The 24,423-nt window shown below is 41.6% G+C and overlaps 1 protein-coding gene across 1 annotated transcript in view; it reads right to left on the reverse strand.

The window, feature by feature from the left end:
* Window positions 1-24,423, reverse strand: part of LOC140736325 (UDP-N-acetylglucosamine transporter TMEM241 homolog) — a 168,830-nt gene that overhangs the window by 58,409 nt on the left and 85,998 nt on the right. The window contains exons 11-12 of the mRNA XM_073062331.1: window positions 13,319-13,353; window positions 6,040-6,109 (exon numbers count right to left, since the gene is read on the reverse strand). Of these exons, the coding sequence (XP_072918432.1) occupies window positions 6,040-6,109; window positions 13,319-13,353 (105 nt within the window). The remainder of the gene's footprint in view (window positions 1-6,039; window positions 6,110-13,318; window positions 13,354-24,423) is intronic.

The following is a 24,423-nucleotide window of genomic DNA, read 5'->3' on the forward strand; positions in this document are numbered from 1 at the left end:
AGTCCTTTGTAGGGACTTCTGGTCTGATACTCCACTGCTCCCATACCAGATGGAGATGCAACTTGTCAGGACACTCTCAATGGTGCTCCTATAAAATGCAGTTAAGATGGGGGGGGAGGGAACAGGGGCATTGCTTGCCTTGATCTTAGGAAGAGGAGGCGCTTTTGTGTCTCCCAGGAACTTGGTGCACTTAACTCTCTCTACACAGGAGCCATGTATTCTCACAGGGCGATGGTTTATCTGCATCTTCCTGAAGTCCACAATGATTTCCATTATCTTCTCCATGTTCAGGCTTACAGTTGCATGCAAAAGTTTGTGCACCCCTGGTCAAAATTTCTGTTGCTGTGAATAGCTAAGCGAGTAAAAGATGACCTGATAAGGCATAAAGTTAAAGATGACACTTTTCTTTAATATTTTAAGCAAGATTACTTTTTTATTTCCATCTTTTACAGTTTCAAATAACAAAAAAGGAAAAGGGCCCAAATCAAAAGTTTGGGCACCCTGTATGGTCAGTACTTAAGTAACACCTCCTTTGGCAAGTATCACAGCTTGTAAACGCTTTCTGTAGCCAGCCGAGAGTCTTTCAATTCTTGTTTGGGGGATTTTTGCCAAATTCTTCCTTGCAAGAGGCTTCTAGTTCTGTGAGATTCTTGGGTTGTCTTACATGCACGGCTCTTTTGAGGTCTATCCACAGATTTTCGATGATGTTTAGGTTGGGGGACTGTGGGGGCCATGGCAAAACCTTCAGCTTGCACCTCTTGAGGTAGTCCATTGTGGATTTTGAGGTGTGTTTAGGATCATTATCCTGTTGTAGAAGCCATTCTCTTTTCATCTTCAGCTTTTTTACAGACGGTGTGATGTTTGCTTCAAGAATTTGCTAGTAGTTAATTGAACTCATTCTTCCCTCTACCAGTGAAATGTTCCCCGTGCCACTGGCTGCAACACAAGTCCAAAGCATGATCGATCCACCCCCATGCTTAACAGTTGGAGAGGTGTTCTTTTCATGAAATTCTGCACCCTTTTTTCTTCAAACATACCTTTGCTCATTGCGGCCAAAAAGTTCTATTTGAACTTCATCAGTCCACAGGACTTGTTTCCAAAATGCATCAGGCTTGTTTAGATGTTCCTTTGCAAACTTCTGATGCTGAATTTTGTGGTGAGGATGCAGGAAAGGTTTTCTTCTGATGACTCTTCCATGAAGGTCATATTTGTGCAAGTGTTGCTGCACAGTAGAACAGTGCACCACCACTCCAGAGTCTGCTAAATCTTCCTGAAGGTCTTTTGCAGTCAAACGGGGGTTTTGATTTGCCTTTTTAGCAATCTTACGAGCACTTCGCTGGCAAAGTTTTCTTGGTCTTCCAGACCTCAACTTGACCTCCACCGTTCCTGTTAACTGCCATTTCTTAATTACATTACGAACTGAGGAAATGGATATCTGAAAACGCTTTGCTATCTTCTTATAGCCTTCTCCTGCTTTGTGGGCATCATTTATTTTAATTTTCAGAGTGTTAGGCAGCTGCTTAGAGGAGCCCATGGCTCCTGATTGTTGGGACAAGGTTTGAGGAGTCAGGGTATTTATAAAGCTTTAAAATTTGCATCACCTGGCCTTTCCTAACGATGACTGTGAACAAGCCATAGCCCTAACAAGCTAATTAAGGTCTGAGACCTTGATAAAAGTTATCTGAGAGCTCAAACTTGGGGTGCCCAAACTTTTACATGGTGCTCCTTTCCTTTTTTTCACTCTAAAATTGTACAAAACAAAAATAATACACTAATCTTGTTTAAAATGTTGAAAGAAATCTTTTATCTTTAACTTTATGACTTTTGGAGATCAGTTCATCTTCAACTCACTTAACTATTTACAGTAACAGAAATTTTGACTGGGGTACCCAAACTTTTGCATACCACTCTAGATTGCTCCTCTCACCAATCCACCAGCCTCTCTATACGTCACCTTGCCATCGTTCTGGATAAGGTCACCACTGTTGTGTCAGCCGCAATCTGACGACACGGTTTAAGCTGGATCCTGCGACGCAGTCATGCATCAGCAGTGTGAACAGCAGCGGGATGAGCACACAGCCCTGGGGGGCACCAGTGCTCAGCATAATGGGACGAGAGACATGACTGTGGCCTCATTGTTAAGGAGTCCAGTATCCAGTCGCAGAGCAGATGTTGAGACCCAGCAACAACAGGTTCCCCACTAGCTGCTAGGGTACGAAGGTGTTGAATGCCAAATTGAAATCTACAAACAGCACTCTGACATATGAAACCCCATTTTCCAGGAGGGACTGGACAGAGTGGAGGGCAGAGGCTATTGCATCACCAATGGATCGATTTGAGCGACAAGTGAGCTGGAAAGGGTCCAGGGTAGCCGGAAGAAAAGCTTTAATGTGCTCCATGACCAGCTGCTCAAAGCATTTCATAATGGTTGATGTTAATGCCACCGGACGATAGTCATTTAGGCAGGTTACTGACACCTTCTTTGGCACTGGAATGATGGTTGCCTCCTTGAAAACAAGGAGACGGAGGAATGTTCCAGAGAGTTGCTGAATATATTCAACAGCTGGGCTGTGCAGTCTTACAGAACCCAACCTGTATATTATCGGGCCCCACAGCTTTGCGTGGGTTGACTCTGGCCAGGGTCTTCCTCACCTCAGTTCATCAGGAGTGACTGCTCCCCTGTAGGGAGGGTTGTCTTCCTCACCAGCACTTTGCTCTGTGCATCAAACCGGCCGTAGAAGACATTTAGCCTCTCAGGGAGTGAAGCATCCTGCTCATTGATACATAGGGTAGACTTGTGGTCTGCATCCCTGCCACATGTGCCTTATATCTCTGGATTCGCAGAAGTGGCAGTGAATTCGCTGAGAATGCTCCCATTTTGCCTTCCTGTTGGAGCAGGAAAGTGTTCATGGGAAATGTTGGTGGTGCTGATAATCACAAATGGTTTTGTTGGATTAAAAAGGGAGAAATCGAAAGAATGAAACAATTCTGAACAAGAAAGAATGAAAGAATGATCAGTACCTGGATTAACAAAAAAAAGTCTGTGACAAGAGGAATTGCTTTGAATACACTGTGATTTTAATTTGAAATACACTGGCTGACTCGACAGGAATAGGATGAGATGTCGAAAGGATAAAGAATTGTAGGGCAAAGGGGAGAGGCCAAGGAGTGAGACTAACTGGACAGTTATAACAAATATCTGGCACTATCTGACACTGATACAAAGGGGCGAACAAGTGTTATGCCCGCAGCCCCCTCCTTTGTGAGAATCGCAGGTGTACTGAGGGGGGGGGGGCTGGGTCAGTGGACCCAAGAAATGGGAGAGAGACGTGCCGGATGCCTCGTTCCCCGGCGATGCAAAATAACGCGACATTAGCCATTGTCTCTTGGAGACACATTTGTGGATTGGGGACTAGGCTACGTGCAAGCCCTCGGGCAAAGTGGGCTGGTTGAGAGAGAGATTGCATCACCCCCAACCTGATTGACATCTACTACCCTGCGAGTCAAGATAAAAGAGGGGCTGTAAAGACGGCCCCTCAGACGCACCAGAAGACACGCTAGCGATCCCGTAGTAGCGGGCAGCCATTTGAAGAAAGCCACGTGTGTTCGGTTCCCTTGCCTTGGGGCCGGTGGCGGGAACCACAGAAACGATTTTCTTGAACTAACAATGGGGAACCAACTCCCCCGACTCAATGGTTTGGCCTCATCAAAAGACCCGGGCAAGTTTCTTTTCTCACAAATCTCTCTCTCTTCAACAAGTGAAAACCCAGCGGTCCCCAAAGGCTGAAGCCGGCAGAAACTGAGTGACTTTTATATTTCCATCGGACAATATATTATCCCCTAGACAAATGATAGAGCGATTTCTTATTGATGATTATTACTATACCCGCGCTTTAGATTGAGTATTGACGACGTATATTATCTGAATGTTTGTATTAACCTTATTTTTGTGCCCCTTTATAAATAAAGACTTTTAAAAATAGTACCATCAGACTTCAACGGACCTCTCTATCTTTGCTGGTAAGTGACCCAGTTACGGGGTACGTAACACAAGGAACAAACAAACACCAATCAATGCTTTCCAAACAATTACCACATACGTTCAGAAAACAGCAATACACAATAAATGACCTATGGCTTTTAAAGTCAGACTGCCCTTGGAGTTTTTTGAGCAGTTTTGGGCCACTTATTGAATAAAAGATGTGCTGCCATTAGAGTGTCCAGAGGAGGTTCACAAGAATGATTCTGGAAATAAAAGGGGAAGAATTCTTGGATGTTAAGCTCCCAGCTATAATCTTCTTTCAGCCACGATTCAGTGAATGTCATACATGCCAAACTATAACTGTGTTACAAGTTCATCTACCATATTCTGTATAGTGCACAGATTCAAATATAACACCTTCTGTCCTATATTCACCCTTTTTGATTTTGCCTTTTACATTGTAACTCATCCTGTTGACTGCAATTTTGCCCTATCATCAGCCTCTCCTTGCTACCAGTTTCACTACACACTGCTTCTGTTTGTAAACCAACTACCCCATCCTCAGCCTGATCACTTGCGTTCCCATCTCTCTGCTAAATTAGCTGAAACCCTCTCCAACAGCTGTAGCAAACTCATCTGCAAAGGTATTGCTCCCCCTTGTGTACAGATCATACCTTCCCCAGAAGAAATCCCAATGATCCAGAATTCTGAACCCCTGCCCCTTGCATAGTTTCTCAGCCACGCTTTCATCTGCCAAATCATCCTATTCTTATCCTCACTGGCACGTGCCACAGGCAACGATCCAGAGATTACTACTCTGAAGGTCCCACATTTCAGTTTTCTTCCTAACTCTCTAAAATCTCTTTGCAGGGCCTCCTCACCTTTCCAGAGGGTGGTGGATCTGTGGAAATCATTGCCACAGACAGCTGTGGAGGTCAACTTATTGGGTACATTTAAGATGGAGGTTGATAAGATCTTGATTAATCAGAGTGTCAAAGGTTACAAGGAGAAGACAGGAAAATGGGGTTGAGAGGGATAATAAATCAGCCATGATGGAATGGCAGATCAAGACTCGATGGACTGAATGGCCTAATTCTGTTCCTATATCTTACAGACTTACTTTCAAGGACTCTAAACTCACATTCTCAGTATTAATTATTTATTATGTTGCTTTTTGTATTTACTGTCCATCTTCTCTTGTACATTGGTTATTTATCAATCTTTGTATGGAGTTTTCATTGATATATTGTGTTTCTTTGTATCAGTTGTGAATTCCTGCAAGAAAATGAAGTTCAGCATTGTATATGGTGACATAGGTGTACCTTGATAATAAATTTACTTTGTATAAGAACGGCATTGACTGTCAGTTTAACTGCATTTCACTGGCCTTATGATTCAGATTATTTATTTTATTTTAATTTATTCATGTTTAATTCATTCCAATGCAATTGAAGAGTGCTGACGTCTACAAGACTTTTACTCTAATAATTATAAGTTATTCATGTTTGCCATACAGAATATTTTACATCTGTTTTTAAATATTAAATATACCACTGAGAATAATAGTTCAATAGGTACATTTAATGTCAGAGAAACGTATACAATATACATCCTGAAATTCTTTTTCTTCTGCGGCTCAATGGGCCCCAGAATGATAAGATCATAAGATATAGGAGCAGAATGATGAAAGGTCTTGGCACAAAACATTAACTCTTTCATTGCCTTTCATAGACACTGCCCGAGCTGCAGAGATCCTGCAGCAGTTTTTTTTGCCTGGGCTTCTAGCATCTACAGAATCTCTTGTTTTCATAAAAGGCTACATGGTCTCCTTTAAACTTTATGAATAATTTTTTGTAACAGAGTTTCACTGGATAAAGGAAAGGCCACAATTAAAATATCTGAAATAGTTTTCCTAATTAATATCCACAGTATGCAGTGAAGTCATTGGCTTTCATATTCATAAATAGAACATCAATCCAGCTCTTTGAGAATAAAAATGACTAATTAAAGAACCAATGAGTCTATGCTGAGTGAGGAAGACAAAATCATTTCATTACCTGGCACAACAACCACTATGAAATTGGTAAGAGGTGAAGAATGGAAACGTCAGGGCATCAAAGGCATCACCTGGAATCAGAAAAGGAAAACTATCAAAACAGCCCATTAGAGTTTGTGGTTTTGAGATGGCTTCCAGTTCAATCTTTAACAATACACTGACAGCAGCAGTCACAAAATATATCAACAAAACACATTCTGGATGAGGCTTTTATTCTTGTTTTTGAGAAAGAAAAAACAAATATTCTGAATATAGAACATGAATGTCTTCTATTATTTATTACTATGAAGCTACATTAGTACTGCACATTTTACCTGCTGTTCCTGTGTTTTGTATATTTACTGACAGTGAAATTGAAGCAAGATAATAAGCTTAAAGTTCAAAATAAATTTATTATCAAAGTACATATATGTCACCATATACAACCCTGAGATTCACTTTCTTACAGGCACTTACAGCAAGTACAAAGAAACAAAATAAGAAAACAACCAAAATAATAATAAATAAGTAAGCAATAAACATTGATAACATGAGATGAAGAGTTCTTGAAAGTGAGTCATAAATTGTGGAAACATTTCAGTGATGGGGTGAATGAAGTTATACCCTTTGGTTGATGGTTGAGGGGTAATAACTATTTCTGAACCTGGTGGTGTTAGTCCTGAGACTTCTGTACTTTCTTTCTGATGGCAGCAGTGAAAGAGAGCATAAGGCCATAAGCTACAGGAGCAGAATTAGGCCATTTTGTCCGTCAAGTTTGCTCCGCCATGTCATCATGGCTAATCCAATCTTCTTCTCAGCCCTGACCAATCAGGAATCTATCATCTACTGAAAAGGGAGGGTGAGCAGCCAGAAGTCATGGTAAATATTGGTATCAATGACTTAAGTAGAAAAAGGAAGGAGGTCTGGAAAACAGAATGCAGTGAGTTAGGAAGGAAGTTGAGAAGCAGTACCTCAGGGGTAGTAATCTTGGGATTGCTGCCTGTGCCATGTGACACTGAGGATAAGAATAGAATGAGGTGCCAGATGGGTGTGTGGCTGAAGAACTGGAGCTGGGGCAGGTATTCAGATTTCTGGATATTTGGGATCTCTTCTGGGGCAAATGTGACCAGCACTAAAGGGACGGGTTGCACTTGAATCCAAGTCGGATCAATATCCTGGCGGGCAGGTTTACTAGAGCTTTTGGGATTGGCTTAAACTAACATGGTAGGAAGATGGGAACAAGTATGATGGAGCTGAGGATGAGCCAGCAGGTTTACTAGTAGATGATGGGTTTAATATGAATATCGGGAAGCACAAGCCAGTGACTGGGTACAAATGCAGATAGTGCAAGGAGTTAAATTGTACCACAGAGGCAAAATTCAAAAAAAGCTGAAGAATGCAGGACTGAAGGTGCTGGATTTAAGTGCACGTAGCATTCACAATAAGATGGATAAACTCGTGGCACAATTACAGATTGGTCAGAATGACATTGTGGGCATCAGTGAGTCGTGGCTGAAAGAAGGTCATTGTTGGGAACTTAATATCAAAGGATTTACTTTGTATTGAAAGGACAGGCAGGAAGGCGCAGGTGGTAGTGTGGCTCTGTTGGTAAGAGATGGAATTACATCTTTAGAAAGAGGTGATATAGAGTCAGAGAATGTTGAATCTTTGTGGAAGGAGTTACAAAATTGCAAGGGTTTAAGAGACATCTTTCCAAAAATTATCTATCTTGATATAAGACCAAAACATATGAGTTAAAGTAGCCACCTCAGTATTACATCTGTTGCAAATAGGATTAATATTAGGAAAGATACGGGCTAATTTATCCTTTGACATATGCTCCTGATGTACTACCTTGAACTGCATCAAAGAATAATGGGCACAAATAGATGAAGTATTTACCAAATGAAAAATTTTATCCCATTGATTATCTGAAAGTGACTCTCGAAATTCCAATTCCAATGCACCTTTAATTTTATCGTTAGATACCATTTGCAAATTCAATAACCATTTATACATTATAGCTATCAGTCCTTTCTGAAATGGTTTAACCTGAAAAAGGCTATCTGTCATATTGGGTGAATAAGCAGAGGGAAAATTTATAGCAGAGGGATAGATAATTTTTGGAAAGATGTCTTTAAAACTTTATCAAAAGTCTTGAATTTGGACCTACAATCGAATTTATTTACAGCAATTTTTGGGATCACTCTACCGGAAACAGGATATATTCCTGTTTCCGCTCAATGGATGATCACTTTTACAACTTTATTGGCTAGGAGAGCCATTTTGCTTAAATGGAAGGACTCTAATCCACCTACTGTTTTCTATTGGCTTACCTCCATTATGTCCTGTCTAAGTTTAAAGAAAATAAGAAGTCGGGCATTTGATACATCCTTTAAATTTGAAGAGACTTGGCGACCTTTTATTCAATATTTTTGTATGGTTTGATTTACTGCTCTTCCAGTTACTTCCTTGAAACTTTGGATTTGATCAGAAAGTTTCTCTTTTTTCTTGCTTTTACTCTCAGTATGGGCTGCCCAGTCCCTTTTTTTTTCTCTTTTTCTCTTTTTTTTGTTTAGTGGATTTTTTTTATGTATATAAAAATTATAAAAGTTTCTTTATCCTTTTTTCTTCTTTTCACAGAATGATAAGAGGAGAATTGATTATCTTATTTTTTATTCTATACTATTAGACTAATACTAGGTGTGATCTTGATAGTGTTTATTTTACCTTTTATATGAATTGTTATCGATATAGATATTTCAGATAATTGTTTATATATATGTACTTTTTAATTAATAAAAAGATTGATAAAGAAAGAAAGAAATTGCAAGGGCAAAAATGTCATATATACTCTTCCAAATAGTAGCCAAGATATGGGGTTGAGATTGCAAAGAGAGCTGGAAAAGGCATGCAGTAATGGTAAAGACACAATTGTAATGTGGATTTCAATATACAAGGGGATTGGGAAAATCAGGTTGGTGTTAGACTGCAAGAGATGAAATTTGTTGAATGCCTCCAAGATAGCTTTTTCGAGCAGCCTGTGCTTGAGCCTATGCAGGGAAATGCTATCATAGATTGTGTGTTGTGGAATAACCCAGATCTTATTAGGGAGCTTAGGAAAAGGAACCTTAAGAAGCAGAGATCATAATAAGATTGAATTCATACTGCAATTTGGGAGGGAGAAATACAAATCAGATGTATCAGTAATAAAGTAACAATGGAATAAAGGGAATAACAGAGGCATGAGAGAGGAACTTGCACAAGTGAATTGAAGGTGAATACTGGTGGGGATAATGGCAGAGCAGAGGTGGCTGAAGTTTCTCGGACTAGTTCACAAGGCACACAGAAGAAGTTGTTCTGAACTGGCAGGGGTAGGCAATCGTGGCTAACAAAGGAAGTTAAGGACCACATAAAAGCCAAGGAAAGGGCACATAATGAAACAAAAGTCAGTGGGAAGTTCTTAAAATCCAACAAAAGGCAACTAAAAAAGCCATGAGAAGGGAAAAGATGAAATATGAGGCAAAACTAATCAATAATATAAAGTGAGATACAAAAATTTTAATCAATTATATGAAGAGTAAAAGGGAGGTGAGAGTTGATATTGGACCACTGGAAAATGATGCTGGTGAGGTAGTAACGGGGCTCAAAGAAATTGCAGTTGAACTTAATAGGTACTTTGCATCTGTCATCACTCTGGAAGACACTAGCAGTGTGCCAAAGGTCTGGGAGTGTCAGGCAGTAGGAGTGAGTGCCATTGCTATTACAAAGGAAAAAGTGCTAGGGAAACTGAAAGGTCTTAAGGTGAAAAAAGTCAATTGGACCAGATGGACTACATCCCAGAGTTCTGAAATAGGTTGCTGAAGAGAAAGTATTGGTTATGATCTTTCAGGAATCATTTATTTCTACTACCAAAGTGCATGACCATACATTTACCAACACAATATTTCATTTGCCACTCTCTTGCCCATTGTCCTAATCTGTCTAAATCCTTCTACAGCTTATCTGTTTCCTCCACCAATCTTCAAATCACCTGCAAACTTGTCAACAAAATCCTCTATTCCTTTATCTAAATCATTGATACATAGCATAAACGAAGCTGGCCCACACCAACCCCTGCAGAACACCACTAGTCACTGGCAACAACCAGAAAAGGATCCTTTTATTCCCACTTGCTGCCTCCTACCAATCAGCCAATGCTCTAACCATGTCAGTAACTTGCTGTAATACCATGGGCTCTCAACTTGATAAGCAGCTTCATGTGTGGCACCTTGTCAAAGGCCTTCTGAAAGTCCAAATATACAATATCCACTGCATCCCCTTTATCTATCCTACTTGTAATCTCCTCAAAGAATTCCAACAGATTCGTCAGACAAGGTTTTCCCTTATGGAAACCATGCTGACTTCGTCCTATCTTGTCCTGTGTCACCAAGTACTCCATAACCTCATCCTTAACAATTGACTCCAACATCTTCCCAACCATTGAGGTCAGACTAACTGGTCTATAATTTCCTTTTTGATGCCTTCCTCCTTTTTTTAGGAGTGGACTGACATTTGCAATTTTCCAGTGCCCTGGCAGCATGCCAGAGTCCAATGATTTTTGAAAGATCATTACTAACACCTCCGCAATCTCTACTACGACCTCTTTCAGAACCCTAGGGTGCAGTTCATCTGGCCCGGGTGACTTATGTACCCTTATGTCTTTCAGCTTTTTGAGCACCTTCGCCCTTCTAATTTTAACTGATCTCACTTCCCTCAAAATGAGGTCACGCCTCATTATTCTGAATTCTACTGAGCCATCAAACACTCTTCATATGACAAGCCATTCAATCCTGGAATAATTTTTGAGAACCTCCTTTGAAACCTCTCCAGTTTCAGCACATCTTTTCCCAGGTAAGGTGCCCAAAACTACTCACAATATTCTAAGTGAGGCCTCATCAGTGATGTACAAATCTTCAATGTTACATCCTTGCTTTTATATTCTAGTCCTCTTGAAATGAATGCTAACATTACATTTTCCCTCCTCACCACAGACTCAACCTGCAAATTAACCTTCAGGGAATCCTGCACAAGGACTCCACAGTCGCTTTCCGCCTCAGTTTTTTTGTATTTTCTCTCCAAGTAGAAAACAGTCAATGCTTTCATTTTTTTCTACCAAAGTGCATGACGTACAGTTCTTGACACTTATTCCATCTGACATTTCTTTGCCATTCTCCTAACCTGTCTAAGTCTTTGCATCATCAATGGGAATGGGAGAGGTTTTGACAGATTGGAGATAGCCCAGGAAATTATGGACCAGTGAGTCTTACCTCAGTGGTTGGTAAGTTGATGGAGAAGATCCTCAGAAGCAGGATTTATGAACATTTGGAGAGGCATAATATGATTAGGAATAGTCAGCATGGCTTTGTGAAAGGCAGGTCGTGCCTTACGAGCCTGATTGAACTTTTTGAGGACGAGACTAAACACATTAATGAAGGTAGATCAGTAGATGTAGTGTATATGGATTTCAGCAAGGCATTTGACAAGGTAATCTATTCAAGGCTTATTGAGAAAGTAAGGAGGCATGGGATCCAAGAGGACATTGTTTTGTGAATCCAAAACTAGCTTGCCCACAGAAGTCAAAGAGTGGTTGTAGACGAGTCATATTTTGTGTGGAGGTTGGTCACCAGTGGTGTGCCTCAGGGATCTGTTCCGGAACCCCTTTGTGATTTTTATAAATGACCTGGATGAGGAAGTGGAGGGATGGGTCAGTAAATTTGCAGATGACACAAAGGTTGGAGGTGTGTGGATAATGTGGAGGGCTGTCAGAGGTTACAGCGGGACATTGATAGGATGCAAAACTGGGCTGAGAAGTGGCATATGGAGTTCAACACAGATAAGTGTGAGGTGGTTCATTTTGGTAGGTCAAATTTGATGACAGAATATAGTATTAACGGTAAGACTCTTGGCAGCGTGGAGGATCAGAGAGATCTTGGCGTCTGAGTCTATAGGACACTCAAAGCAGCTGCACAGGTTGACTCTGTGGTTAAGAAAGCATACCGTACATTGGCCTTAATCAATTGTGGGATTGAGTTTAAGATCCAAGAGTTAATGTTGCAGCTATATAGGACCCTGGTCAGACCCCACTTGCAGTACTGTGCTCAGTTCTGGTCGCCTCACTATAGGAAAGATGTGGAACCATAGAAAGGGTGCAAAGGAGATTTATAAGGATGTACCCTGGATTGGGGAGCATGCCTTATGAGAATAATTTGAGTGAACTTCGCCCTTTTTCATTGGAGCGATGGAGGATGAGAGGTGACCTGACAGAGGTGTATAAGATGATGAGAAGCATTGATCGTGTGGATGGTCAGAGGCTTTTTCCCAGGGCTGAAATGGCTGCCACAAGAGGGCACGGGTTTAAGGTGCTTGGAAGTAGGTACAGAGGAGATGTCAGGGGTAAGTATTTTACGCAGAGAGTGGTGAGTGCGTGGAATAGGCTGCCAGTTATGGTGGTGGAGGCAGATACAATAGGGTCTTTTAAAAGACTCCTGGACAGGTACATAGAGCTCAGAAAAACAGAGGGCTATGGGTAACCCTCGGTAATTTCTAAGGTAAGGACATGTTCAGCCTCCTACCCTATTATACACCTCTATCAAGTCACCTTTCATCTTGATTAGATGCTCTTGTCATTCATGATTCCTACAGCCTACCATCCTTTCCCTGCCTCAATGGGATAAACCTATCCCAAACCACTTTTCTTAGTTAAAAATCTTTCAGTTCCAGTCTCATCTCTGTACCTCTTTAATAACCTCACCAATGCTGTTATATTCTCAATGTACAGACTCACTTTCAAAGTCTCTACAACTCATCTCTCAGTATTATTATTATTATTATTTGTATTTTTATGTATTTGCACTGTCAGTCTTTTGCACATTGGTTCTTTGCTACACTCTGTTTGCGGGCAGCTTTTCATTGAATCTATTGTATTTTTTTGTTCTACTGTGAATGCCTGCAAGAAACTGAATCTCAAGGTAACAAATTTACTCTGAACTGTGAAGGTAAATAGAAACATGAGGAAATTTGCACTATACAAGTTCCCAAATTTCTATAAAAGTCCAGGGGAGGATATGAAGGGCTGAGAAGGGCAGAGATGGCCTGTTTCCATGCTGTAATTGTTATATGGTTATATGATATGGGAGAAATCAAAAGCAGGCAAACAGGGCCCTTACAAAATAAAATCAAATGAGTTAAATAACCTAAAAGGTACTCAGTTTCTGACATATTTAAAATGAAACTTGTTTAAAATAATCTCATACACGAACCTGAAGGGTAAGCAGCACAGATCAAGAACACCATACTGAAAATTAAACAAAAGACAAATGATAAGGTGTACAATTGCTCAATACTTGCATTAGTTTGAAGAGTAAGACTAGATCATCTGTATATTTATCTAATGAATCTAGTTGCTACTTGGTTTCTAACAGTGTGCTGAGCAACAGAGTGGAGTTAGCCAGGACAGAGAATTTCCACAGCATAAACAGGGCAAAGGAACGTGTGATGAGAAAAGGTTTATAAAAGTTGAGCAAAACTGTGACAAACAAACCCTAGGTTGATTGGTGATGAATATAAAAAGTTTGGATAATGTAACTTAAGTGATGTCATCAAAATACTTTTTATTTATTCCAATGTTTCTATGTTTCAATGGAATACAACTTTATTGTCATTGCTCAAGATGAGATTGCGGTGCATTATTTTTCCAAATAACGTTCCAAATTGTCATTCACTAGGCCTGCCCACATCCCTGGTATCTCCTCTCAGCTTCCTTTTCACAGCCCAGCATCTTCAGCAAAGCTTGGTTAATAAAACTCAATCTCCCCCATCTAAACATCAAAACACATCTCATCAACTGCAGTATCATCAGCCTGTCCTTGCTAGCATTCTCTCTACACACTGCCCGTTTGAAAACCAACTACCTCACTCTCAGCACTTACATTCCACTTCCCATCCCCCTGCCAGATTAGTTTAAACCCTCCCAAACAGCTCTAGCAAACCTGCCTGCAAGGATTTTGCTTACCCTCAGGTTCAGATATAACTCGTCCTTTTTGTACAGAAGAGATCCCAATGACCCAGACATCTGAAACCCTGCCCCAATTCCTCAGACACACATTCATGTGCCAAATCACCCTATTCTTATAGAATTGGAATCCTATCCTCTTCTGGAATATAAAAGCAAGGATGTAATATTGTCTCAAAATGCTGGTGGAATGCCGCAGGCCAAGCAGCATCTATATGAAGTACAGTCGACGTTTTGGGCCGACCCAAAACGTCGACTGTACTTCTTCCTATAGATGCTGCCTGGCCTGCTGTGTTCCACCAGCATTTTGTGTGTGTTGCTTGAATTTCCAGCATCTGCAGATTTCTTCATGTTTGATGGAATATTGTGACATTCTAAAGCACAGGTATGACCTCACTTGGAGTATTGTGAGTAGCTTTGTGCCCCTTATCTTAAAAAAGGATGTGCTGAAACTAGAGAAGGTTCAAAGGAAGTGCATGAAAATTATTCCATAATTGAATGGCTTGTCATATAAAGAGCTCTTGATGACTCTGGGCCTGTATTCACTAGAATTCAGAAGAATGAGGGGGTGACCTCATTGAAACCTATCGAATCATGAAAGGCATTGATAGAGTGGATGTGAAGAGGATGTTTCCTAAGATGGGAGATTCTAAGACCTGAGGACACAGCGTCGGAATAGAAGGGTGTCCTTTTAGAAAGGTGATGTGTAGGTATTTCTTTAGCCAGAGAATGGTGTGGAATTCTTTGCCGGGGCAGCTGTGGAAGTTAAGTCTTCATGTATATTTAAGATAGAGGTTGATAGATGTTTGATTGGTCAGGGCATGAAGGGATATAGGGAGAAGGTAGGAGATTGGGACTGAGAGGAAAATTGGATAAGCCATGATGAAATGGTGGCACAGACTCGATGGGCCAAATGGCCTAATTCTGCTCCTACACCTTATGTTCTTCCCCTCACTAGCGTGTGGCATAGGCCACAATCAAAAGATTACTAACCTGGAGGCCCTACTTTCAGCTTTCTAATTAATTCCTTAAATTCATTCTTCTGAACTTTCTCATCTTTCCTGTCTAGGCCACTGGTGCCAATATGTACTGAGACTTCTGGCTGCTCACCCTCCCCCTTTAGAATGCTGCAGACTGATCTGAGATGTCCCTGACCCTAGCAGCTCGGAGGCAATATCCCATCCAGGTGTCTCTTTTACATCCACAGAATCTGCTTTCTGCTCTTCTAACTATAGAATCCTCCATCACTGCTACACTTATCTTTCGCTCCCTTCCATTTTGAGCCACAGAGCTAGATACCTGCTAGGTTGTTCCCCACCAACAGTAGTAGGAACAGCACTGCTTTCGGGCACCTCCAGAAATGTGTGTGGAAGAACCACCAGCTGTGTCTGTCCACAAAAACCCAGGCGTACAGAGCTGCTGTCATCACAACGCTGCTATAAGGCTCCGAAGCCTGGAACTTGTTCTGCAAGCAAATCCGATTGCTCAAGCACTTCCATCAGCACTGCCTCCACTCCATCATGGGTATCACAATGGGACTGTGTCTCCAACAACAAGGTCCTGGAGAAGGCTCACCTTCCCTTGACTCACTGCTGTTAGGAAGGAGGTACAGGAGCTACTCGGCCTGCCGGACTGGGTAACAGCTGCTTCCCTCAGGTTGTAAGACTAATGAACTGGACTCTCAGACGGTGGTGTCTGAAAAGAGGATGCTGTCCAAGTTGCATGCCATCTTGGACAATGACTCCCATCCACTCCATAATGTACTGGTTAGGCACAGGAGTACATTCAGCCAGAGACTCATTCCACCGAGATGTAACACTGAGCATCATAGGAAGTCATTCCTACCTGTGGCCATCAAACTTCACAACTCCTCCCTCGGAGTGGCAGACACCCTCAGCTAATAGGCTGGTCCTGGACTTATTTCCACTTGGCATGATTAACTTATTATTATTTAATTATTTATGGTTTTATATTGCTATATTTCTACACTATTCTTGGTTGGTGCGGCTGTAACAAAACCCAGTTTCCCTCGGGATCAATAAAGTCTGTCTGTCTGTCTACCACCACCGATGTCTCATCACTAGGACAGGAAGTTGTTTAGTTGTCATTTTACTGGTTACCTGTGCTGCACGCTACATCCATTTTGAATTATATTTTTAATTGGCTTACTTATGACAGCATTTTGGTTTATGTGCTGTGTATGATAAATGTTTTGGATACTGTTGTGGGGATGACTTCCCAGGGGAACGCCACGGAGACCGGGGTTACTGGCTCTGAGCATGGGACCATGCTGCAGAAGGGAAAGAGAGAAAAGAGGGGAGTCTTCTTGACTGATGAAGAAATATTGTGGGTCCAGGTTAGATCATCTATCATGTGCACAACAATGAACTTTGTGCTCTTCACTCAGTTACAGTGCCATTAATGTGAACGGACCACCCGGATAGCATGTTGCCTCCCAGGACCCAGGGACAGGAACCTCTTGGATCACACCCACAGCATTTTGGAGAGGGAGGGTGAGCAGCCAGATGTCTTGGTACATATTGGTACCAATGACCTAGGAAGGAAAAGCTATGTTGTCCTGAAAAGTGGTTTAGAGAGCTAGGCAAAAAGCTGAGAAGCAGGACCACAAGGGTAGTAATTTCTGGATTGCTGCCTGTACCACATGCCAGTGAGGGTGGAAACAGGGTGATCTGGCATGTATGTGGCTGAGAAGATGGTGCAGGGGCAGGGCTTCAGGTATTTGGATCACTGGGATCTTTTCTGGAGGAGGTATGACCTATATAAAAGGGACAGGTTGCAATTAGGAGATCAATATGCTCGTGGGCAGGTTTGTTAGAGCTGATGGGGATGGTTTAAACTAATTTGGCAGGGGGATGGGAACCGGAGTGAAGGGACTCAGGACAGAACAGATGGTTAAAAAAAAGCAAAGGTAGTGTGCAGTCAGACTATCATGACGGCAGGTAGATGATAGGACAAAATTGCAGCCAGTAGGGTGAATATCAGTGTATTAAGGCTGTAGAATCAAAAAGGGTAGCAAATGCAGTACTCAAAAAATGTGATATCTCAATGCACGGAGTATAAGAAATAAGGTGTTCTTAAGGTTGCTCTTGTACAGATTATAGATATGGCAAAGTTATATCTGATGGTAGGGGATTCTAGGACAAGAGGGCACGACTTCAGGATTGAAGGACATCCATTTAGAACTGAGAGCAGAGAAATTATTTTAGTCAGAGGGTGGTAAATCTGTGGAATTTGTTGCCACAAGTGGCTATGAAGGCCAAGTCATTGCGTGTATTTAAGACAGAGATAGATAGGTTCTTGATTAGCTAGGGCATCAAAGGGTATGGGGAGAAGGCAGGGGAGTGGGGATGACTGGAAGAATTGGATCAGCCCGTGATTGAATGGCAGGGCAGACCTGATGGGCCAAATGGCCTACTTCTACTCCTATATCTTATGGTATAATGTTGTGGCCATCAGTGAATCGTGGCTGAAAGATGGTTGTAGTTGGGAGCTGAACGTCCAAGGTTACACATTGTATCGGAGGGATCGGAAGGTAGGCAGAGGGGGTGGCATGGCTCTGTTGGTAAAGAGTGGCATCAAATCAATAGAAAGCTGTGATACACAATCAGAAGATGTTGAACTCTTGTGAATTGAGCTAAGAAACTGCAAGGGTAAAAGTACTCTGATGTCAGTTATATACAGGCCTCCAAACAGTAGCTGGGATGTAGACTACAGATTACAATGGGAAACAGAAAAGGTGTGTTGAGAGGGCAATGTTATGACAGTCATCAGAGATTTCAACATGCAGGTAGATAGGGAAAATCAGGCTGATAATAGATCTCCAGAAAGTGAATTGGTTGAATGCTTATGAGTTGGCTTTTTAGAGTAACTTGTCCTTGAGCCTGCTAGGGGATCACCTATACTGGATTTGATGTTATGTAATGAACCAGAGGCGACGAGGAACTCAGGGTAAAGGAACCCTCACGAGGCAGTGATCACAATATGAATGAGTTCAACTTGAAAGCTGGTAGGGAGAAAGTGAAGTCTGACGTAACAGTATTTCAGTGGAGCAAAGGAAATTACAGTGGTATGAGAAAGGATTTGGCTGTAGAAAATTGGAAGGAGATGCAGGCAAAGATGATAGCAGAGCAGCAATGGTGTGAGTTTCTAAAAAAAAAATGAGAAAGGTGGAGGTTAGATGTATTCCAAAAACAAAGAAATACTCAAATGGCAAAATAGTACAACCGTGGCTGACAAGGGAAGACCATGAGACCATAAGACACAGGAACAGAATTAGGCCACCTGGCTTATCAAGTATGCTCTGCCATTCAATGATGGCTGATCGTTTTAAATCTCCTCCTCAACCCCAGTTCCCGGCCTTCTCCCGTAACCTTTGATGCCATGTTCAATCAAGAACCTATCAATTTCTGCCTTAAATACAGTGGCATGCAAAAGTTTGGGTACCCCTGGTCAAAATTTCTGTTACTGTGAATAGTTAAGTGAGTAGAAGAAAAAAGGAAAGGAGCACCATGCAAATGTTTGGGCACCTCAAGAGATTTGAGCTCTTAGGTAACTTTTACCAAGGTCTCAGACCTTAATTAGCTTGTTAGGGCTATGGCTTGTTCACAGTCATCGTTAGGAAAAGCCAGATGATGCAAATTTCAAACCTTTATAAATACCCTGACTCCTCAAACCTTGTCCCAACAATCAGCAGCCATGGACTCCTCTAAGCAGCTGCCTAACACTCTGAAAATTAAAATAAATGATGCCCACAAAGCAGGAGAAGGCTATAAGAAGATAGCAAAGCGTTTTCAGATATCCATTTCCTCAGTTCATAATGTAATTAAGAAATGGCAGTTAACAGGAAGGGTGGAAGTTAAGCTGAGGTCTGGAAGACAAAGAAAACTTTGCAAGAGAACTGCTCGTAGGATTACTAGAAAGGCAAATCAAAACCCCCGTTTGACTGCAAAAGATCTTCAGGAAGATTTAGCAGACTCTGGAGTGGTGGTGCACTGTTCTACTGTGCAGCAACACCTGCACAAATATGACGTTCATGGAAGAGTCATCAGAAGAAAACCCCTCCTGTGTCCTCACCACAAAATTCAGCATCCGAAGTTTGCAAAGGAACATCTAAACAAGCATTTTGGAAACAAGTCCTGTGGACTGATGAAGTTCAAATAGAATTTTTTGGCCACAGTGAGCAAAGGTATGTTTGAAGAAAAAAGGGTGCAGAATTTCATGAGAAGAACACCTCTCCAACTGTTAAGCACGGGGGTGGATCGATCATGCTTTGGACTTGTGTTGCAGCCAGTGGCACGGGGAACATTTCACTGGTAGAGGGAAGAATGAATTCAATTAAATACCAGCAAATACTGGAAGCATACATCACACCATCTGTAAAAAAGCTGAAGATGAAAAGAGAATGGCTTCTACAACAGGATAATGATCCTAAACACACCTCAAAATCCACAATGGACTACCTCAAAGCTGAAGGTTTTGCCACGGCTCATAGTCCCCCGACCTAAACACCATTGAAAATCTGTGGATAGACCTCAAAAGAGCAGTGCATGCAAGGCAGCCCAAGAATCTCACAGAACTAGAAGCCTTTTCCTAGGAAGAATGGGCAAAAATCCTCCAAACACGAATTGAAATACTCTTAGCTGGCTACAGTAAGTGTTTACAAGCGGTGATACTTGCCAAAGGGGGTGTTAGTAAGTATTGACCATACAGGGTGCTCAAACTTTTGCTTTCGGCCCTTTTCCTTTTTTGTTATTTTGAAACTGTAAAAGATGGAAATAAAAACGTAATCTTGCTTAAAATATTAAAGAAAAGTATCATCTTTAACTTTAAGACTTATGGGGATCAGTTCATCTTCTACTCACTTAACTATTTACAGTAGCAGAAATTTTGATCGGGGGTGCCCAAACTTTTGCATGCCACTGTATACCCAACGACCTGGCCTCCACACCTGCATGTGGTAATAAATTTCACAAATTCACCACAACCTGGCTAAAGAAATTTCTCCGCATCTCTGTTTTGAAAGGGTGCCCCTTCATCCTGAGGCTGTGCCCTCTTGTCCTAGACTTTCCCACCATGGGAAACATCCTTTACACATCTACTCTGTCTAGACCTTTCAACATTTGAAAAGTTTCAATGAGATCCTTCCTCATCCTTCTGAATGTCAGCGAGTACAGTCCTAGAGCCGTCAAACATTCCTCCTATGATAACCCTTTCATTTTTGGAATCATCCTTGTGAACCTCCTCAGGACCCTCTCCAATGCCAGCACATCTTTTCTAAGAGGAGGGGCCCAAAACTGTTCATAATACCCAAGGTGAGGCATCACCAGTGATTTATAAAGCCTCAGCATCACATCTTTACTCTTGTATTTGAGACCTCTTGAAATGAATGCTAATGTGGCATTTGCCTTCCTCACCACTGACTCAACCTGCAAGTTAACCTTTAGGGTGTTCTGTAGAATGACTCCCAAGTCCCTTTGCAGCTCAAATTTTTGGATTTTCTCCCTGTTTAGAAAATAGTATATTGTCAGATGATAATAAACTTGAACCTGAAATATGATTTTATAAATGAACATTAACTCCATCCTGGTTAGCACTTCCTTAATAATATATTCCCTGCTGCTCTGTTTTCTGTAGAAACAGGTATAAAATGGGCATCACACGCCTAGGAGCTAAGCTGCGAGAAACTGAAGCTCTAAACTACATGTGCAAATGAAGAGAGATTACTGGCAGGAGAAGCTTAAAAGGTCAAAGTGACATAATTACACTCTGTCAGGAGGTGGATCTTTAAAGGTGATGTCATGATTCAAAGCATCAAAGTGAAAGGAAATTTATTATCAAAGTACGTACTGTATATGCCACCATATACTACTCTGAAACTCATTTCCTTCCAGGCATTTTATAGGAAAATAAAGAAATATAACAGAATTTATTAAAAAAACTATCCAGAAACAATGACCAACAAACAACCAGTGTGCAAATGAAGCCAAATCGTACAAATAATACAAAAATAAATAAATAATACTGAGAACATGATTTGCAAGGTCCATGAAATTGAGTCTCTAGGTTGTACAATAATTTCAGTGTTGAAACATAGAAACATGGAAAACATACAGCACAATACAGGCTCTTCGGCCCACAAAGCTGTGCCGAACAAGTCCCTACCTTAGAACTACCCACTATTTTTCTAAGCTCCATGTAGCCATCCAGGATTCTCTTAAAAGACCCTATCGTTTCCGCCTCCACCATTGCCTCCGGCAGCTCATTCCACACATTCATCACTCTCTGCATAATAAAAAAACAACTTACTCCTGACATCTCTGTACCTACTTCCAAACACCTTAAAACTATGTCCTCTCATACTAACCATTTCAGCCCTGGGTAAAAGCCTCTGACCATCCACATGATCAATGCCTCTCATTATCTTGTACACCTCTATCAGGTCACCTCTCATCCTCCGTCTCTCCAAGGAGAAAAGGCCGAGTTCACTCAACCTATTCTCATAAGACATGCTCCCCAATCCAGGCAACATCCTTGTAGATCTCCTCTGCACGCTTTCTATGGCTTCCATGTCCTTCCTACAGTGAGGTGACCAGAATTGAGCACAGTACTCCAAGTGGGGTCTGACCAGGGTCCTTTATAGATACATTACCTCTCGGCTCTTAAACTCAATCCCAGGATTGACCCAATGCACCGTATGCCTTCTTAACCACAGAGTCAACCTGCTTAGCAGCTTTGAGTGTCCTACAGACTCAGACCCCAAGATCCCTCTGATCCTCCATATTGCCAAGAGTCTTACCATTAATACTATATTCTGCCATCATATTTGACCTACCAAAATGAACCACCTCACACTTACCTGGGTTTAACTCCATCTGCCACTTCTCAGCCAAGTTTTGCATCCTGTCAATGCCCGTTTTACCTTCTCACAGCCCTCCACACTATCCACAACACCCCCAACCTCTGTGTCATCAGCAAATTTACTAACCCATCCCTCCACTTCCTCATCCAGGTCATTTATAAAAATCACAAAGAGTAGGGGTCACAGAACAGATTCCTGAGGCACACCACTGGTCACCGACCTCCATGCAGAATATGACCTGTCTACAACCACTCTTTGCCTTTTGTGGGCAAGCCAGCTCCGGATCCACAATTGAGATTGCATCTGCCGTTGACCTATTGTGGCGATAGGCAAATCACACCTCACCCCTCCCAGTTTCACCTATTGCCTTGTTTTTCTTCCTCCCCTACATAAGAACATAAGAAATAGGAGCAAGAGTAGGCCATCTGGCCTGTCGGCCCTGCTCCGCCATTCTATAATATCACGCCTGATTTGACCATGGATTCATCTCCACCTACATGTCTTTTCTCCAAACCCTTAATTCCCCTACTATGCAAAAATCTATCCAACCTTGTCTTAAATATATTCACTGAAGTAGCCTCCACTGCTTCATTGGACAGAAAATTCTACAGATTCACCACTCTCTGGGGAAAGCAGTTCCCCCTCATCTCCATCCTGCTGCACATGCAAACCAACCTTTTATGATTCATGTTGTGATTCCTAAGTCCCTCTGCACAGCAGCATGCTGCAGTTTTGTTTTTACCATTTAAATAACAATCTGCTCTTTCATTTTTCCTTCTAAAGTGGATGACCTTGCATTTACCAACATTGTACTCCATCTGCCAGACCCTTACCCACTCAACCTATCTATATCTCTCTGCAGGCTCTCCATATCTTCTGCACAATTTGCTTTCCCACTCAATTTAGTATCATCAGAAAACATAGATATACTGCATGCAGACCACTCTTCCAGATCGTTAATGTATATCGTGAACAGTTGTGGGCCCAGCATCGACTCCGACAGCACATCACTCACCACTGATTGCCAACCAGAGAAACACACATGTATCCCAGCTCTCTGCTTTCTATTAGTGAACCAATTCTCTATCCATGCTAATACATCACCCCAACTCTATGCATCCTTATCTTATGGATAAGTCTTTTATGTGGCACCTTTTCAAACACCTTCTGGAAATCCAAGTAGATAACGTCCATCTGTTCCCCTCTATCCACTGTGCTCGTTATATCCTCAAAGAACTCCAGTAAGTTTGTCAAACAGGACCTGCCTTTGCTGAATCCATGCTGCGTCTGCCTGATGGATCCATTTCTTTCCCAATGCCACGCTATTTCTTCTTTAGTGATAACTTCACACATCTTCCCAGCTACAGATGTTAAACTGACTGGCCTATAGTTACCTGCCTTTTGCCTCCATCCTTTTTTGAACAGTGGTATGACATCTGCTGTCTTCCAGTCTGCCAGGACCTGCCCAGAGTCCAGAGAATTTTGGTAAATTATCACCAAAGCCTTTACCATAACTTCTGCCATTTCTTTCAATACCCTGGGATACATTCCTTCAGGACCAGGGGTCTTATTTATCTTCAGCCCCACAAGTTTGCTCAACACTACCTCTTTAGTGATAGCTATTGTATCGAGGTCTTCACTTCCCACCGCATCCATAACATCTCTCTTTGGCATGTTAGACATGTCCTCCACCTTGAAGACTGATACCAAATAGCCATTCAAAGCCTCTTCCATTTCCACATTACCCAATATCAATTCCCCCTTCTCCTCCTTCAAGGGACCTTAAGCCAACCATTTCTGCTTTATATAATTATAAAAACATTTACTATCTATTTTAATATTTTGTGCTAGTTTATTTTCATAATCTAGCTTCTCCTTCTTTATTGCTTGCTTAGGGGTTCTTTGTTGGAATATACTTTTATTGAGCACTGTGAAAAATCTCTTTGAAAGTCTTCCACTGTTCCTCAACCGACCCTCCATACAGCCTGTGTTTTCAGTCTACACTGGCCAAATCATCCCTCATCGCATTGTAGTCTTCATTGTTTAGGTATAATACAAAGGTTTTCAAGTGAACTATTGCACCCTCCATTTGTATGAGAAACTCAATCATTCTCAAGAGGATCCCAAACTACAAGATCACTAATTTTACCTGTCTCATTGCACAGGACCACATCTAAGATAATATGTTCCCTTGTAGGTTCAGTAACATGTTGTTCAAGAAAGCCATCACGGATGCATTCTATGAAGTCCTCCACAAGATTGCCTCAACCAACTTGATTCATCCAATCTATGTGCATGTTAAAGCCCCCATGATAACTGCTGTTCCATTCTTACATGCCTCAGATATTTCTCTGTTTATTGCCTGTGCCACTGTAATGTTATTATTTGGTGGCTCCCAACAGTGAATTTTTTCCCTTTACTATTCTTAATCTTTACCCAGATGGATTCAACATTCTGTTCCTTAGATCTTACAT

The sequence above is a fragment of the Hemitrygon akajei genome, chromosome 1 (genome assembly GCF_048418815.1).
Source record: "Hemitrygon akajei chromosome 1, sHemAka1.3, whole genome shotgun sequence".
NCBI classification, from domain to species: Eukaryota; Metazoa; Chordata; class Chondrichthyes; order Myliobatiformes; family Dasyatidae; genus Hemitrygon; species Hemitrygon akajei.